Raw genomic sequence first — 17,032 nt, forward strand, 5'->3', positions numbered from 1 at the left:
GACTCTTATCTCTCCATCTTACTTCTCATTGAGAGGAATAATACAAGTTGTAAAGCTTGATCGTTGTCTATCATTATCGTTTCTTATCGCTAAAGCTCATTGCCACTGAAGCCTCCCATCCCCGACTTTAAAGACAAAGAGACTCGTTGCTCAAGCTCATCACCTCGTATCTCTCACCACCCTAGCTGTCGCTGACAGTCGTATCCTCTACTTTTGTCGTCGATTGAGCTCGAGCTCGAACTATGTTAATCGAGCTTAAGCTTGTTTCTCTCGTTGTTTTGATCATACTCTTATATATGTATTTTCAAGTCAATTTAACCCTTAACTTTAATGTATAAAAAAAAAAAGGTAAAGTGAAATTATAAAGTACACATCACACTCTATTCACGTCAAAATATACGAGTTAAATTGACTCGAAAATATAGATCCAGTGATATAATCGAAAGAATGAAAAATTCAAGTTGTCATAAAAAAATTAAAATATGGATTAAATTGATTTAAAAATGTAAGTTCAAAATTGTAATTGAAATAACCAAAAAAAATTTGAATGGAAAAAAAAAACGTGAAATCACATGCGGCCCATATATATATATATTGTGTATCTAATCACTAATTTACGCTTAATGCCAATATTGAATGTCTAATTAATATATAAAAAATTAAGAAATATATAAACTGAAGACGACGAAGCGGAAGAGGACAAGACCAGAAACGACGAATAGACTGAAGACGATAAGGACGGGACCGGAGACAAGAGGCAGTCCGACGCTCAGTCGGCGTCGGGCCATCGGTGATAAGCACTCGGAGAAAGGGGTAGGGCCTTAGGGTAGAGGTGTTGCTTTAAGAATGTTGTTTTAGTCTGTAAAACAGCTGTGTGAATTTAAGTAAAAAGACAAGAAACTACGCCGTTCCTAAAGAGCCCTTTAGGGGTATTGAATATTGATTCAGAGCTTGTATGTCTCTCTCAAGTTTGAAATGTGATACTTTTCCTGGGCTCTGATCACTCTCTTCCTGGGCGAAAGTCAAAGAACATTATCAATCCGTAGCCGCCGCAACAATAGACATTTATGGCCATTTCTCCATGGAGCCAGCGTGCGTCAATTCAAACATATCATCTTCAGAAAATCAGCAACGAGAAACATGGATCGTTCACACCGTTTGGACGCTGAAACACCGCCCGAAGCAGCAGAATCTAGGGTTCCCGATGAAGAAGGAGGAGGAGGAGCGCAGCAAGGCATAGGTACTAGAAGCTTTTTCAAAATTTTGTATTTCTCGAGTCACATTTGATTGTTTTGAACGCAGAAATTGGGAAGATAGTAAAGTGATGCTGAGTGATTGTAAAGATTAATTGCATGATAGAATATATGAAACAACAATAGTTTCAGCACATATTTGAAGCAAGCAATGTTAGGGTTGGTGAGATTACTGGAACATAATGGGTAATTGAATGTCTTTTTGGTCTGGGGATTTCCTATTTACATTTTTTCTTCGTGGGGTTTGACTATCCCAGCTTCCTATATTTTAAAATGGAATCTGAAACAACTGGTAACAGTAATCAAACTGTCATGCTTTTATTATTATTATCTTTTTAAATTTTGTGGATGATGAGAGCTTGGTTCCTTTACTATTGGGTCACAAAACGTTGAGTGCCATTCATATTTACTATAGTAGATAACTTTTTGGTAGAATAGATTCTTCTTTTAGTTCATAAAATTTTCAAGGATGATGAAATTAAACTACCTGGGTTGAAGTTTGAATTGTTAATCGTCATCCCAAATGATATTAACACTCAGTATGGTTTATGATCTCTTGGGTTCAATAACAACAGCAGCAGCAGCAGACAATAACAGGCTCTACAGTGAAGCGGAAGGAACAAACTCAAGTTCTGAGAAAGCTAGAGGAACATGGAAGCATGCCGCTTTCCATGTTGCCACCACCATCGCCACTCCAGCCGCTTATGCTCCTCTTCCCTTCGCTGTCGCATCTCTTGGTTGGATCTTTGGTAATTGTTTCAAGGACTGCCTCATATGAGACACACTCTCATCCATACATATCAATATTTATACATGCAGTTCAATCAATAATTCACTGTTAGACCCACTAGTTTAACTTTTATGGTTTTTGATTGTACTGTTGAAATCAGACGGAATTTTTTTTCATTTTATATTATCATTTTTAAACATTGCATAAATTATTTTCACCGTTTGGAGTTTGGACTTTGAAGCTGCAACATTTCATTTTTCTATTAGATTGTTCTTAGAAGTGCAGATTTTGTAACATGTTGGTTCTTATTGATTCAGGAGTTGCTAGTTTAGTGGGTGCTACACTTACTACATGGTACTCTAGTATTTTGATTGCGTCTCTATGGCAATGGAATGGGAAGAAGCAGACCACATACCGAGATCTTGCTGGCAGCATATATGGTTTGTGTTTTGTGTCAATTTATTTAGAACATTGGATAGTTCATGTTCGCTCTCTTTTTATTCATTATCCCAAATAGGACATTACTTCTTTTGGCTATCTGTCTTCGGCTGATTAACTCAAGGTATATTGATGATTGAGGTACAGGGCTATCTGCTACAGTTACTGCTAAATTAATCTATTTACCTCTGAAGTTTAAACTGGAAAGCAAACTATTCATGTTTAATTAGCATATCTATGTTTAAGAATGGAGACGGAGAGAAAAATGAGGACACTTTTTTATCATTGGATGAAGGGTGAAAAGCTTGATGATGCTACAACTAATAACCCAATGGGGGTTCTCCTTGTGGTTTGGATGACCCTTGGGTGCCTAGCAAGCAATGGAGTATCAAACTGGCCCCACAAAGCCTAGCCTCAAGGGTGAGGCAGGAGTTCGGGTGAGGCCCCTACAGTACCCCACAGACCACAGTTTCTTGCTACAACACTAACCCTTTTACGGAGCAAAAAAGAAAAAAGAAAACAAAAGCTATAAATTGCTATGGCGACTATACACTTTGATTTAATCCTAATCGTTGTTATCTTCCACTTGTTTTGATTGTAAAGCCCCAGAAATTGATGGAACGGACTTGTCCTCCCCTTTTTGGTTGTATTAAAATTTTAATTACTGATTTTCTTCAAAATGTTATTGGCTTGCTGCTCTTAGAGTATACTTTCAACTGAAATGCGCACACTTTTTTCATTGATTATAATCAACCTGTTTGCCATTGAAGGATCTGGGGGTTACTGGTCTATTGCATTTTTTCAGCAGGTAGCTTCCTTAGGCAATAACATTGCCATTCAGATTGCTGCTGGAACTAGCCTTAAGGTTAGTGTGCCTGAAATATGGAAGACCATTTTCTGGCAAACCATGACAGCTGATTGGATCACTATACTTTTACCTTTATATTTTGTGTTTAACAATTTTGCAGGCAGTATACAAATACTATCAGAAGGATGGTACCCTGACCTTGCAGCATTTCATCATTATTTTTGGAGCTTTTGAACTTTTTCTCTCTCAGCTCCCAGACATCCACTCATTGAGATGGGTAAATGCATTATGCACCTTCAGTACAGTTGGTTTTGCTGGTACAACCATTGGTGTCACTATATATGATGGTAAGCTTGCTTTCCCTTGATTATTTCTGGCCGAAAAGACCAGTTTTTCCTATCTGACTTCCACCTGCAATTGGCTTTTTATTGTGAAAAGTGAAAATACTATTTTGCAGGCAAAAAGATTGACAGAAAATCAGTTAGCCACAGTTTGCAAGGAAGCTCCTTGACGAAGACGTTTAATGCCTTCAATGCCCTTGGGGCAATTGCCTTTTCATTTGGAGATGCCATGCTTCCAGAGATACAGGTGAAATACCATGAAACTCAAGCGATGCTTGTATAAATTTCGACGAGCATTTTCAGCTTTTTTCTTTACATGATGTTTGATTCTAGGACCTCTAACCTGACTGCTGTCTTGTTAGAGCACCATGAGGGAACCGGCAAAGAAGAACATGTACAAAGGAGTATCAACAGCTTACAGTATCATTGTCCTGACTTACTGGCAATTAGCCTTTCTTGGCTACTGGGCATTTGGTTCGCAAGTCAAGCCCTACATTGTGGCATCTCTCACTAATCCCAAGTGGACTAGTGTCATGGCCAATCTTTTCGCAGTGATTCAAATATCAGGATGCTTTCAGGTGAGTTCGGCCACACCATTTCCCTCCAACCAACCATTCTCACACCATCTCAAGATTTTCCCATGTTTCAATTCTGGATGCATCGTTCAATGCATATCTGGATCTCATTGGACATATCCTGTGTTTGATCAGATATATTGCAGGCCAACATATGCATATTTTGAGGAAAGAATGCTGTCCAGCAAGCAAACTTCTAGCGCCCCTGTCAGGAAACATCTGATCCGGCTCATCTTCACCTCAGTCTATATGTTGCTCATATCCTTGGTAGCTGCAGCCATGCCTTTCTTCGGGGATTTTGTTGCCATCTGTGGAGCCATCGGGTTCACTCCTCTGGACTTCGTCTTCCCTGTTTTAGCATACATGAAAGCTGGTAGAAGTAGAACCCCCAGAAACGTGACGCTTCAGCGACTGCTCTTGTTGCTCAACCTGACCATTGTTGCCTGGTTCTCTGTGGTTGCAGTGTTGGGTTGTATTGGGGCTGTGAGGCTTATTGTTGAGGATGTTAGAACTTACAAGTTCTTTCACAACATGTAAGTTGTAACCCTCCCAGGAGATTGTGTTTCTCATTCCCCGTAAATTATTGGGTAAAAGGTTACAAAAACTATTTTTTACCCTTAGGAAGAGAAAGAACTATTTTTTACCCTTAAACAGCAATATATATTTCTTAATTTTATTAAATGAGTTGCTAATATGAATTTTATTTCTATTTGGAAATATATTTTATGTAACTCAGAGATATTAGATTTGCATATTATGGTCAAGTTTGAGGGTGTGGATATGAGAAAGTAGGGAAGGTGGTAAGATAAAATGTAATTTAACTACTCGTATTGACTTTAGTACGACACTGAACGAGTTTTAACTTTTTGTGTTTAATTTTTAATTTTATTATTTTAAATATTGACAACTAAAACTGAAAATTACATTTAGTTGCTCATAAGAAGGTAAAAGAGTTAAATTCTTTGCAAAATAAAAATTTATTTGAGTTAATTTGTTAAAATAAACAAATGAGTTTAAATCTATTTTAAAATACAATTTATAAACAAATCAAATTTAAGTTTAATAAACTTCGACTTGAGTCAGCTTTGATTGTGAGTTTGCTCATTTTCATTTTTAGTAAAAACGGTAGATGGGCTTTGTTTAGTTTTGTGTTTTTGTTTTCAAAAAATAAAAACTCAATTTGAGAAATAAGAAATAATTCGAGAACGTGTAGTTGCTTGCCTTTAGCCATTTGGAAAGAAAACTTTGTCGGCCGCCCAATCACTGTTAGGGTTTAAGAATCCTTTCTCCCTCTCTCTCTCTCTCTGACCATTAAGAAATCGTTCTGTTCTATCTATATCAGTCTCCAAGTCAAGATCCCTAATTCTCGATGTCGATTTCGTCGTCGGCCGGTGCCGGAATCTTCTCCAGATCGCAAGCCAACTCCCGACCGTTCTACGTCACGCGCCGCCCATGGCGCGAGCTCTTGGGCGTTCCCTCGCCGGCGTCCTCCTTCGGCCGCCCCTACAGCCTCGCCGAGGCCACCGCTCGGATGAAGCGAAACCTCAACTACTTCCGCGTGAACTATGCCGTGATCCTGCTGCTGGTGCTGTTCCTCAGCCTGTTGTGGCACCCTGTCTCGATGATTGTCTTCCTCATCGTCTTCGCCGCCTGGCTCTTCCTCTTTTTCTCCCGCGACCAGCCTCTGGTGGCCTTCAATCGCGCCGTCGACGACCGTGTGGTGTTGATTTTGCTCGGCGCGGTCACGATCGTCGCCTTGGTCTTTACTCACGTCTGGTTGAATGTGCTGATTTCGTTTCTGATTGGAGCGTCGATCATTGCGTTACACGCGGCGTTTAGGGTTCCGGACGATCTGTTCCTCGACGAGGAAGAAGCGGCCAGCGGCGGCCTTCTCTCAGTAGTCACCTGACTGATCGTTTTTCCGATATGGTTAATTCGTCAAATGTGATTTCGAGCCTCCCGATTTGGAAGTTCAGTCGGTTTGAAATTTGTTGGTTTGGCTTGATTCTTGCGTTTGATTGTAAAAGCCAAAAGAAAAAACAATGTTTTGCTTATTTTTCCAGTGTAAATAATAAATGTGTGAAGCCATAATTATGATGTTTTCCAGAAACTTCTAATTGCGTACATTTTATCAGAGTTTCGACGAACAATTGTATTTCTATTCAAAGTAGTTCCAAATTGTGTTAGAATTAGCTTCAATGGAGGGATTCCCATTGATTGGGGGGGGGGCAACAATAATCTGCAGCAGATTCCAATTTCTTGAGAAAATACAAATGTTACAAACATGTTGAAAGAGCATAGGCACAAGTGATAATTGTAAAATTCACCTACAATGAGCTATGAAACACACAAATGGGTACATGAGCTTGAAATTCTCAACAAATAGAACTTTGTCGCACTACAATTAAGTATAAATTCTGCCGAGTGCGCTTGTAGTGCACATCTCTATGGTTGTTGCAGTAGGAGGAGGCTGCTTACTGAGAATGTATGTGCGGGAGATGGATGATGCATCGAGCAGGAACTACAACTTTGTCCTCCCATGGAGTCCAAGGGCCAGATGTTATTGAGGAGTCGATGGAGAAAGAATGTGGAGGAAACGATTCAGGAAGGTGGAACCCTGCGAGCATAGGCCAACACCATTACGAAATCCTTTGCTGATGAGCCAATGGATGCCGATACCCTTTGTGAAGTTGAAGCTGTTTGTAGCCACAAGTCGACTAAAGTATTGAGTTGCAACGTGGGGACTACCGGTTGGCCCATGCATCTAATCTCAACCTGCAAGAAGATCAATAACCAGCCATGTCCATCAGAGAAGAAAGGTTAGTGGTGTCTTGACAACTCTTTTTTGAAGTTCACTTGGTGTCTGGCACGGGTTTTAAGAACCCTTGTTGGCTTTTCACAGTTACAGAGGCAACAGAGATGAGAATTCTTTTGGGTTAAACAGAACTAGAACAACATCCAGATCCAACTCAGTTGTATCCTTTCTTCAGCATAAGATCTTGCTAGATTAATAAGAAAATATACATTTCAAAGCAAGGGAAGACCATTCACTTGCCTCATCTTCATGTGTAAGATCCAACTTCCTCATCAGGTACTTTTGGATAAAAGAGACAGGTACATTACCATCCCTGTGGCATAATGAAACATGATATTAGGATACAGACCATCTTATGGCAGCAAAGTCCAAATTTTTTCAACTCTGAAACTTCCACGAGGATAACATGTTCTGAGCAAAAATTAGTGGGGATCCCCCATGAAAGGCGGGGATTGGAGACTGGCTACAAAAACCACGATAAAAAAAACATGCAACTACAAGTGCCAAAGACAATTTCCCGTGGTATAAGAATGATGAGGGCAGAATCATTAGCAGCAACTGACTTATTTCATCCAACAGTATAGCATCACCAACTGACAGATAAATAATTAAAATGCCAATTCCACATCCTTGATTGTGTGAGCAAAGAGAGACTATGCTGGTTATGTTTTGAAGTTTGAGATGGCATTTAATAAAACTTAAAACCTAACATCCACCAGTAACCAGAGAACTTAGGGTCATCACCTATACTTCCTTATGAACACATGGAGAAGCATCTAGAGAACAACAAATGAATAGGTGAAATTAATAACAAATAAACCAACAACCATGCGATCCGTAAATCTAAAGGAGATAGCAAACTTACGGTATGGATCTCGTAGCCTACCCATTGCACTATGAGGGTTATCTAATTTTGAGGCTATGGCTATGTCACCAGATTCTTGTCATTCCTATTATCCCAAACATCCAAGCAAGAAAATAACAAAGCTAACACATGCGAGGCTAAGAATGAATAAACAAAATTTATCTTTGCAATTTATCCATGATGTGTAATTGCTGGGCACAGGAAGCATGAATTTGACTCAATCATTTGTACCAAGTGGTCCAAATCTATCATCAATGTCTTGCCCTTTAACCTAAAAGGAGATTGAAGAATACATATAACCCTGGGTATATATGCATAAAAGTAATTTCACACACAATTGAACTAAAGTAAGAAAACACATTGACTGAAGGTAACAAAGACAACAAAGAATAATATCCTTTAATCTAGCGTGGATAATCAATGGGGACAGACTGCAAGATATTGTCAAGGACCTAATTTATGAAAATAAAGAACGATAACATAAAGGAAAGCCTTTACATTCAGCGTTCTGAGACCATTGCACGATTTATAAAAAGGGAAAGTTCCTACAAGAACTGTAAGATCAAAGCCAACTATGCCATGTACAAACTTGAATGCTCGCCAATTAAAATTCCAGATCCATGAAATGAATGACACTGGATGACTTTCAGTTGCCATAACAGGTTATGGCATGATGCAATGCACAATTTCCAAGAAAAAAGGAAGAAGGAATAGAATGTTTGTATAAAAGCTTAAGTAACACTTACATGAAAAGTCACACAAACTTGCTAAAAATAGACCCTTATCCAACAGTTCCCAAAGGTATTCCATGCAAAAAGTACTACAACAACATCATATGAAGCTTTAATCCCCATTATATGGGGTTATCTTCTGTAAAACCGTTATAATGCATTAAGTACCTAAGAGCCTCTCACCAAATTTTGCCTTAATCCTACTATATGGGGTTGTATTGAGCCTCCTACTAAGTTTTTCCTAATCTCCCTTCACCTCTTTTGCTAAATGCATGTTCTTTTCCATCCACTCTTTTCACCAAAGCCTTGATTTGTCTTCTTCTCACATGACCAAACCCTCTTAAGCATGTCTTATGCATTGTATCTGTAATAGGAGTCGTTTTGACCTTATTACAAATACCTTCATTTTTAATTTTATTTTTTATTATATGGCAGCTAGGTTGAAAATGAGAGAAATCGAGTTGAACTAAGATTCAGCTTGGCTCGACTAGACTAATATTAGCTTGGCTAGGATTCAATATGAACTAAATTTTCTAGCTCAATCTCAACTCGAATGAAGCTTGCAAACCATTTGACTTGAGTTGTTAGGCTCAAATGACATCCAAATGAGCCAACATGATCCAATTCAAGCCAAGCAACTTGAAAACTTGATTCATTAGCTCGGTTCATTTTAACTCAATTCAGCCTAAATACAACCCCCCCAAAAAAAACTAAAGAAAACTTATTTCAGCACAACAAAACTTAAATCACTTAGGAAAGAAAATGCATGGACCAAATATGCAATAATTTGGGGTTAATAAATTTACCATAAGCAATTATATTTTATGTGCAAATTAAATTTACTATAGGATATTCATCTATGAAAAATTAAATTTCTAATTAGGAAACAAACATTTTATAATCCACAAAATTTTAAGATAAAAAATTCTTTCATGTATTTTACTATTAAGATATAACATAAAATAATATTACTAATAGTATATATATTATGTTATATAATATGTATTATATATATTATATGTAATTCAATCGAGTTGGCTTATGAACCAAACAAATTGAACACATCATGAATTGAGCTTGACTTATTTATTAAATGAGCCATATTTTTCAGCTCATTTGATTCTTGACCCTAGCTTATCGAGCTAGTTGATTTTTGAACATTACGATTCACAAGAGCAAGCTCAACTCATTTTCATCCCTAATGGCTGCACATCCATCTTAACATCCTCATCTCTATCACATTCATATTTTGTAGATGTTGGGGCTTTACCACCTGACTTCTATATCATGCAACAAAGTTGATTTCATAGCCATCTTATAAAATTTTCCTTTTAGCTTTAATGGAATTTTAGGATCGCACAAACCAATGGATGCATTTTCATTTCCACCTTCTTGCCTTAATCCTGTGTAACATCCTCATTAATCTCCCCATGCAAAAAAGTACTAAATATTATAATATTTTTTCCTATCTTGAAGACTTAGATGCTTCAGTGAAACACACAAGACATGTAGAAAAGACTTGGATATGGTTCTTCAGAATGAAATAAGCAGGAAGGTTGCAACAAACAGGAGTGATGACACAGCACCCAGTACTAATAAAAATACACAAGAACAAAGAAATACCCAATTTCAGCAAAACCTTACATAGTGATCCAGTAAGATCCTATCACTTATTTGTAAAACAAACCCAAAGAGGAAATAATAAGCAAAAATTGCATATTAAGGAGAGGTGGCATTTCTTTTGTCATACTTCTGAACAAGTACCGATGGTGCTATAGCTGAATCATAACCACCAATAGCTATAATGTATTATCTCATATATGATATATTAACTCTGAGAGCATAACAAATACAGAATAAATAACAAATGTTCTATCCAGAATAACAACTTTGATGTCACACAGATGTTAGGATTGCAAATTATTGAAATTGATGTATGCCCAACTTAGCCAGTCAATCCTTCCCCCATGTCCAAGGGTTCATACATAACCTTATTTGTCAAATTCAAGTACAAACTGATAATATCTCAAGATGCCAAATATCATTTATATCAAAATACTAAGGAAGCAAATAAACTTGTTAATCAAAATCAGTGACAGTAGCAACATGGGTAATATTAACATTAGTCAAAGAGCTAAATGGAACTTACTTTATTCTCAGATAACTTGCAGGTATCTGAGGCAGGGGTGCCTGGCCTCCCCTGGATCATGTACAGAAATTGGAAAAATAAATAAGGCAAGCAACAAACTAGTCTCCAAGAAGAGTAACAATTCATAATTCATATCTGAAAATTGAAATAGACTCTTACCGGCCTTCACAAGACACCAGTGAGAACCAAACTGGACTAAGCCTTCTTTCTCGTTTAGCAATAGCAGCATCCAGCACAGCTTGGGCTGAAACTCCTGATTCACCATAAACACCTTCCTTTTTTCGACGAATCCTCCGCAACTTTTTAGGCTTGACTGTACCCGAAGAAACAGGTTCAAAACTATCCTTCTCATCTTCGGCTCTGGATCTGGTTCCATGCTCCTTGGCTTTTGTTTTGCGAGCACGTCCTTCACTATCAGGAGCAAGTAATGGTTCTGATTTAGCAACAGATCCTTGTGAAGTATATTTTGAAGACTTGCTCCTATTTGCAACTTCCACCAAAAAATTTAAAGGTTTCCAGAGATCAGCTTTTCTTTCCCATGTTTCAGCACCATTTTCTGATTCTTTTTCAGGTTCGAGGAGGCTAGACCTCCCAGTGTTAGAGGAAATCTGCACCAGTCACATAGTTAATTAATACAGAAATCCTCACTTTAATCATGTACACCATTAGTTTAAGATGAACACTATCAACAAGCACTGGTAGCCGAAACAAAGAGCACTCAGTGCAGTCATCCAAACTATCACCATAATTATCTCCATTACCGGCCTTATGTTCTGAGTGAATTTGGCTGGAGTCTGGGGTGAGCTGGAGCTCTCTGGATGATCTTCCTCAGCGTCTTCCTCTTTCTTAACAGGCTTCTCAATGGGAAAGCTGGAACCTCGTAAAGAGGAAACTTTTCTTGCTATAGCTTTTGACCTTCTTCCTGTCATGACAGTCTGTGTTGATACTCTGGGAGTGTTGACCACCAATGACGAAAGTGATCTTTCCTTTCTTTTCACTGGTAATGTGACAGAAGGTGCAACTTCAGGTGCCTTCACCTTTCTTCTTTTATAAGGGAAGATTTTGACTCTTACATCTTGCAAGTTGTGGTCTGGCCTGATAAGCAAAAATCCATGGGCATGAGTAGGCAATATAAATTAGGAAAGAATTGAAGCGTGTGCCACTTGAAGATTTCCAGATGACACCAGAGAAAGATGGCTGAAAATTTAGTTATAACGGCAAGCCCATGAATAGGCATGCAAATGCATAAACACACAAGAATGGATATGCATTCACATAAGAAGCAATTCTCTTGAAGTTAATCATTCATGAGTGCTAGTTTCTCAAAAAGATGTATGTCCAGAAAGCACATAGTGCAAGAGAAAGAAGCCTCAAGACCGAAAAACCACTTGCAGCCATAAAATTGCAAAACCAAGGAAATATATAATGTGCTTTGCCATCTCAATAGGCCAACAGTAGTATACAAGAGCACAGCAGGAAGAGCCTATATACAAATACACATCCACAATTAAGCAGGGTAATCTAGATTGTACATGCAAATAATACATAGTAACATGCAGAATCTTCAGAGTTCACATAGAAATTGTTGTAGCATCTAACACATAAAAAATCGTCATGGAGAAGTTAAGAATTATTCAAAATCTACAAGCAAGTCAAACCAAGCAAGAAAAAGTCAAATATATAGCAAATAAATAAGCCACTTAACTCACAAAAAATGCAACCAAATACATCACCAAATAACTTTTTATTAGTAGTAATGAGAGCCATAAATGAGTTGTTTGTGCCAGATATATTTATTTTTATTTTGGATCTTCAGTTTAAAGAATCATATCATCTTATGTATGGTGCACAGATGAGATGGGTTCTAACCAGTATTAACTTCCCTCTTCTGTAATTAGCTATTGTAAGTTCAAGGTGCATGATCATATTTACCTGTGTTAAACTTATTAACAAAAAAAGTAATTATGAAAGAAAATAGGAACAAAATGAAGATTACTGCAGAGTTTGTGCTGCTTATCATAATCCCAGACTATATCTTCAGCAATGATTGATCAGTCCAGATGGTCGAGAGAACTTCAATTGAGACAGTTCAAGTAAAACATGAGAAATCATGCCAAAACACGTGAATAAAAGCTCTTCTGGAGTGAAAAGGAATTGCATATTGTATTAGCCAAAGTGACCATTTTCCCTCTTACACTAGAATACATTACATCAGACACAATAGTTGTTGTTGTAAATGCAAATATTCAATCAAGTTTATGACCTTAGGTAAATCCAGGAAATCCAAAATGTTTCCAGATCACATGCTTGTTTCTGAAAAGTTTTCTCCATAGTATGACTGAATAGCAAAAATCAAGAAATCAAATATCCATGAACTTGAGGTGTTTAGTCACAATCTGTGGAAAGAAAACAGAATCCACATACAAGGAACAAATTTCTAGAGTCCTGGCTGCGTTATCCTTTAGATTGTAGTTAGAGGTTTACCAACTGTGAAACCAATGTACAGGCAAGCTCCAGATCTTTTTCTTGTACCAGCTCACAAGTTGCAACTACAAAATTGACAAAGCCTTGGTTGGGTTGTTTTTCTCTTTTGAAGATAAAATAATGGTCCTTGTCCAAAAGCTAGGTTGCACCTGCCTCTTCTAGATTATGGGACAAGCATTGGTGGCATATGTACATTTCTACAAAGAAGAAGACCCTTCAAGGGGATCAATTTGACAATGATAAAATGCATATGCTCCACACCTCAAGAAAGGTAATTTATGCAGTCAAGGGTAGGCTGAAATAAGCAGGAAATTAATTAGAGAAAAGTCTCTCGTGATCTAGAAAATAAAAGAAAAAAAAAAGAAAAATGTGTTCAGATAATACCTTAAATGTGAACTAATCATCTAAGACACCCTAAAATCCTGAAGTCTGACTCCAATTTGTACCTACTGAAATATTCCTTGAATAACTGATAGATGTTCATCCCAATATCAAAGATTCACAGGCATTACTCCTTTACCACATATAGGAACAATAAACATTTCTCGTGCCCTTATTTCTTAAAGATCCAAAAGAAAAGGCATTAATCCACCTTTTGAAGTATGCACGTACAAATGCAAGTGCAGGGATCTGATATGCCATGGTTACCATCAATCATCAATCTATCAGAAGGCAAGTAGGTGCGATCCATGACATCACGGGACAGTCCCCTCAAACATCAAACTAATCAGACTTCACTAAGGTATGATCCATAACATTATTTGATAACCAACATGACACAATTACTCAACAATCCCAAACTAGGCATGCAAGATAATATTTCATCCTAAACCACACATAGAAGACGAGCCTTGGTAGCAATGGTAAGGTTGCTTCCTTGCAGCCTAAATGTCACATGTTTGAGTGTGGAAACAACTAGCCTGCAAAAAGGGGGGGGGGGGGGGTGGGGGGGTGATGTTGCATACAAATATAGCCCTCGCAACATGGGGAGCCTCATGCACTTGGACTCCCTAAAACACACATACAAATTAATATTTCTTCACGGTTCACCCTGCACCACTTATCCATAAAACCCACTTCTGTATGAAACAGTACTTAGAATAATCTGTGCAGGGTTGTGTGTGTGTGTGTGTGTGTGTGTGTGTGTGAGAGAGAGAGAGAGAGAGAGAGAGAGAGAACAAAAGGAGAACATTCTGACCTCAGTTTCTCCAATGGTGCACAGCCTAAATCAATATTGCATATCGGACAGCATTCTAATTCCTCGTCTGAGAGCTTCTTATATATGCATTTCCTGCAAACTGGATAGATCTCCAAGAGATAAAATTTACCATTCACGGCATTAAAAGGAAATAAATATAGATATCCATGCCTACAAATCTAGATGAACATAAGAAAATGGAATATGCTTGCATGAGTATAGTTTTGCAGCCATATGAGGTCTGTAGTGTAATTTAGACTTGTGAAAACAAAGACGGTTTTTAAGCATAAAACTAAAATACATGAGCACTGCCCAGTGGGGGTATGTAAGTGAAGGCTAGAATAAGGTAAGTGTAAAAGTATATAAATCGGTAAATATAGAGCTGAAAGAAAATCTAAATAGAGCTGGAACATATTCTTCAGCAACCCACCCTACTTGTAGCTCTCTTTCAATATTTTGCTAAAATTCAACCCAAGAAAGCTTTACAAGTAAATTCTAATTCACAATTTAAACATATAAATTGAGACAGACGATAATAAGTAGATGAGATTGAAGAGGAAACGTTCAGCCTCCGAATATTTGAGTTCCCCAATCCACGGCATTTTTTCTGCTGTACCAACGCCCAAGCCTTACGTGATTTAACAAATCAGCGAAACGAGAAGCTTGCCCTTAACCTGAACTCAGCCCGATGGCAAATTATCCTCTTACATAAATCTACTACTCGTTTCCAGCATTACAAACCAAAGAACGCAATACCAAAAGGCAAATCAAATTAGAATTAAGAGTAAACCTCCACAATTTGAAGAATTAAGAGTGAAGACTCACACGTATGAAGACATTCGGATATGGTCGTGGCTTCCCTGAAGATCTTGTTGCAGAGCGGGCACGTCATGCATGCCGCAATCGCCTCTCTCCTCACATACAGCTGCATGTTAGAAACACTCCTTACGTCCATTCATTCACCTGCATTCAACACCGCATCGATTCCACAACAATCGCAGAGAAAGCAACACAGAGAACATCGAAAGCGATATACGAGAGCGATGCCTGCGAATCTGCGAGCGAGATTGAGGTATGCGTGGGAGAGATTTGCGAAGAAGCAACGCGGTTGGCGATGGATTTGGAGAGGAGGCAGCGTGGAAGATCTGTTTGGGAGACGATCGAGAGAGCCTCGTTGCGGAATAGCATGAACCGAACAGTTCCTTCGTGGTTTTATATATTCTTTTCAAATCAGGAAAAATAGGGGGCGCCGTGATAAAGTGCGCCGGGGCGTTCATAAGGGTAGAACCTGCGCACCCTGGCTGTGTGCGCGAGGGGGAGACGTGTTTCTGGGGAAATGGGCATTTATCGTGTCTGCTGGCGCATTTTAGCCTATGCCGCACGCTAATGATGACACAGCTTGAATCCTTGGACTAGTATGGAACCCATTTTCAATAGTGTTTAATCTATTAGAGTAGTTTATTAACTTTTTTTTTTTTGGTTAATTATAAGAAAAACACACCTTTTACTGAATTTTTAATTTATATTAAATATATACTGTTATTAATTTACTGTTAAAATTAATCATTCATTTTTAATACGTTATTTTTAATTAAATAACATACTTTTTAAAAATAATTAATTAAGTAAGATGGTTTGAAATATCAAGTTATCATTAAATTAGATATTTAGATTATAATAATTAATAATTTAATGCATTCAACAAAATGAACATACATAATTCTCAAGATTATTAGTTTTGTAATGTCATAATTTTAACCAAATTAAACCCAATTAAAGGTCTAGCCTTTATATTAAAAATTAAAATTTTTAATACAAAATTAAAACACGTGATAAATAAAATTTGGTCCTTTTTTGATAAATCAATCTCAGTATTAAATAATAATAGTATTTGTGATACTATGAGTCGAAATAATATAATCTTACATACAAATGAGAAAAAATATATATATTTTAGTTTAAAATAATTCAACACATTCGATTAATTAAAAACTAATAATATTTTATATAAAATTATTTGAGAGATCTTTCGGGTACCTCGATATAAGAAAGTTGTTTTAGATGTGGTAGATCGGCCGAAATATTGCATGAAATTATAGTCATGCAGCCTTTCCCTAAAATGTAATACTCACTGTATGTTACGAAGGATCATTGTTATAATGAAAATTATTTGATTACAGAGGCGTTACTAATGGAAAAAAAATAAAATAGAACATTTAGGGAAAGGGTACCCTAAAGTGTAAATTGGGCGGAGACGTGGAAGGGCAAAGCCCAAGCCCACGGCCAGCCGCAAAGCATAAAGATAAGGTGAAAATGGGAATGGCATCGCGTTCAAACGAAGGAAACGTGCACGGTTGTTGAGGAGTCCGTGAATTGGAAAAGTCAAAAGGGATGAATATGCCAAATGGCTTTCAAAAATAGGTATTCCGTACGCCCCCCGATTTCTAATAGTAGTGTTTAAAGGGTAGATTGGGTGACAGGGAGACACTTCCATTGTTTTGAAAATACTTTCTAGAAGCTTCTGCCGTTTATTTTGTTAATAAGATGTCCTTTTTAATAGTTTTACGTAGAAATTGTATTAATTAAGGTATATTTTTTATTAATTTGTTTTTTATTATCATAAATAAAACTTAAAAAGAAAAAAA

The 17,032-nt window shown here is 37.5% G+C and overlaps 4 protein-coding genes across 7 annotated transcripts in view; 2 read left to right on the plus strand and 2 right to left on the minus strand.

Moving 5' to 3' along the window:
* Positions 1 to 17,032, minus strand: part of LOC127786488 (autophagy-related protein 9) — a gene marked incomplete in the record, with an annotated part of 1,007,132 nt that overhangs the window by 434,495 nt on the left and 555,605 nt on the right.
* On the plus strand, positions 730 to 5,176 carry LOC127786515 (GABA transporter 1-like). 2 transcript variants are annotated; one of them, XM_052313968.1, is made up of 8 exons: positions 730 to 1,240; positions 1,832 to 2,002; positions 2,301 to 2,423; positions 3,192 to 3,286; positions 3,390 to 3,576; positions 3,687 to 3,817; positions 3,933 to 4,148; positions 4,281 to 5,176. In XM_052313968.1, exons 1-8 carry the CDS (start codon positions 1,141 to 1,143, stop codon positions 4,680 to 4,682), a joined length of 1,425 nt encoding a protein of 474 aa, XP_052169928.1. In that variant the 5' UTR covers positions 730 to 1,140; the 3' UTR covers positions 4,683 to 5,176. The 2 variants fall into 2 exon arrangements, with proteins under 2 accessions (XP_052169928.1, XP_052169927.1); XM_052313967.1 differs by having other exon boundaries at positions 733 to 1,240; positions 1,829 to 2,002.
* Positions 5,368 to 6,262, plus strand: LOC127786581 (PRA1 family protein E-like). Its single transcript, XM_052314073.1, has one exon. It carries the CDS (start codon positions 5,515 to 5,517, stop codon positions 6,052 to 6,054), a length of 540 nt encoding a protein of 179 aa, XP_052170033.1. The 5' UTR covers positions 5,368 to 5,514; the 3' UTR covers positions 6,055 to 6,262.
* Positions 6,376 to 15,706, minus strand: LOC127786520 (E3 ubiquitin protein ligase DRIP2-like). Of its 3 annotated transcripts, XM_052313977.1 has the most exons (8): positions 15,435 to 15,705; positions 15,213 to 15,350; positions 14,388 to 14,487; positions 11,467 to 11,800; positions 10,865 to 11,313; positions 10,706 to 10,756; positions 7,201 to 7,273; positions 6,376 to 6,920 (listed from the first exon to the last, which is right to left on the minus strand). In XM_052313977.1, the coding sequence occupies exons 2-8, from the start codon at positions 15,340 to 15,342 to the stop codon at positions 6,747 to 6,749; spliced, it is 1,311 nt and encodes a 436-aa protein (XP_052169937.1). In that variant the 5' UTR covers positions 15,343 to 15,350; positions 15,435 to 15,705; the 3' UTR covers positions 6,376 to 6,746. The 3 variants fall into 3 exon arrangements, with proteins under 3 accessions (XP_052169937.1, XP_052169936.1, XP_052169938.1); XM_052313976.1 differs by having other exon boundaries at positions 15,213 to 15,705; XM_052313978.1 differs by lacking the exon at positions 10,706 to 10,756 and having other exon boundaries at positions 15,213 to 15,706.

This window comes from Diospyros lotus, chromosome 12 (assembly GCF_014633365.1).
Source record: "Diospyros lotus cultivar Yz01 chromosome 12, ASM1463336v1, whole genome shotgun sequence".
NCBI classification, from domain to species: Eukaryota; Viridiplantae; Streptophyta; class Magnoliopsida; order Ericales; family Ebenaceae; genus Diospyros; species Diospyros lotus.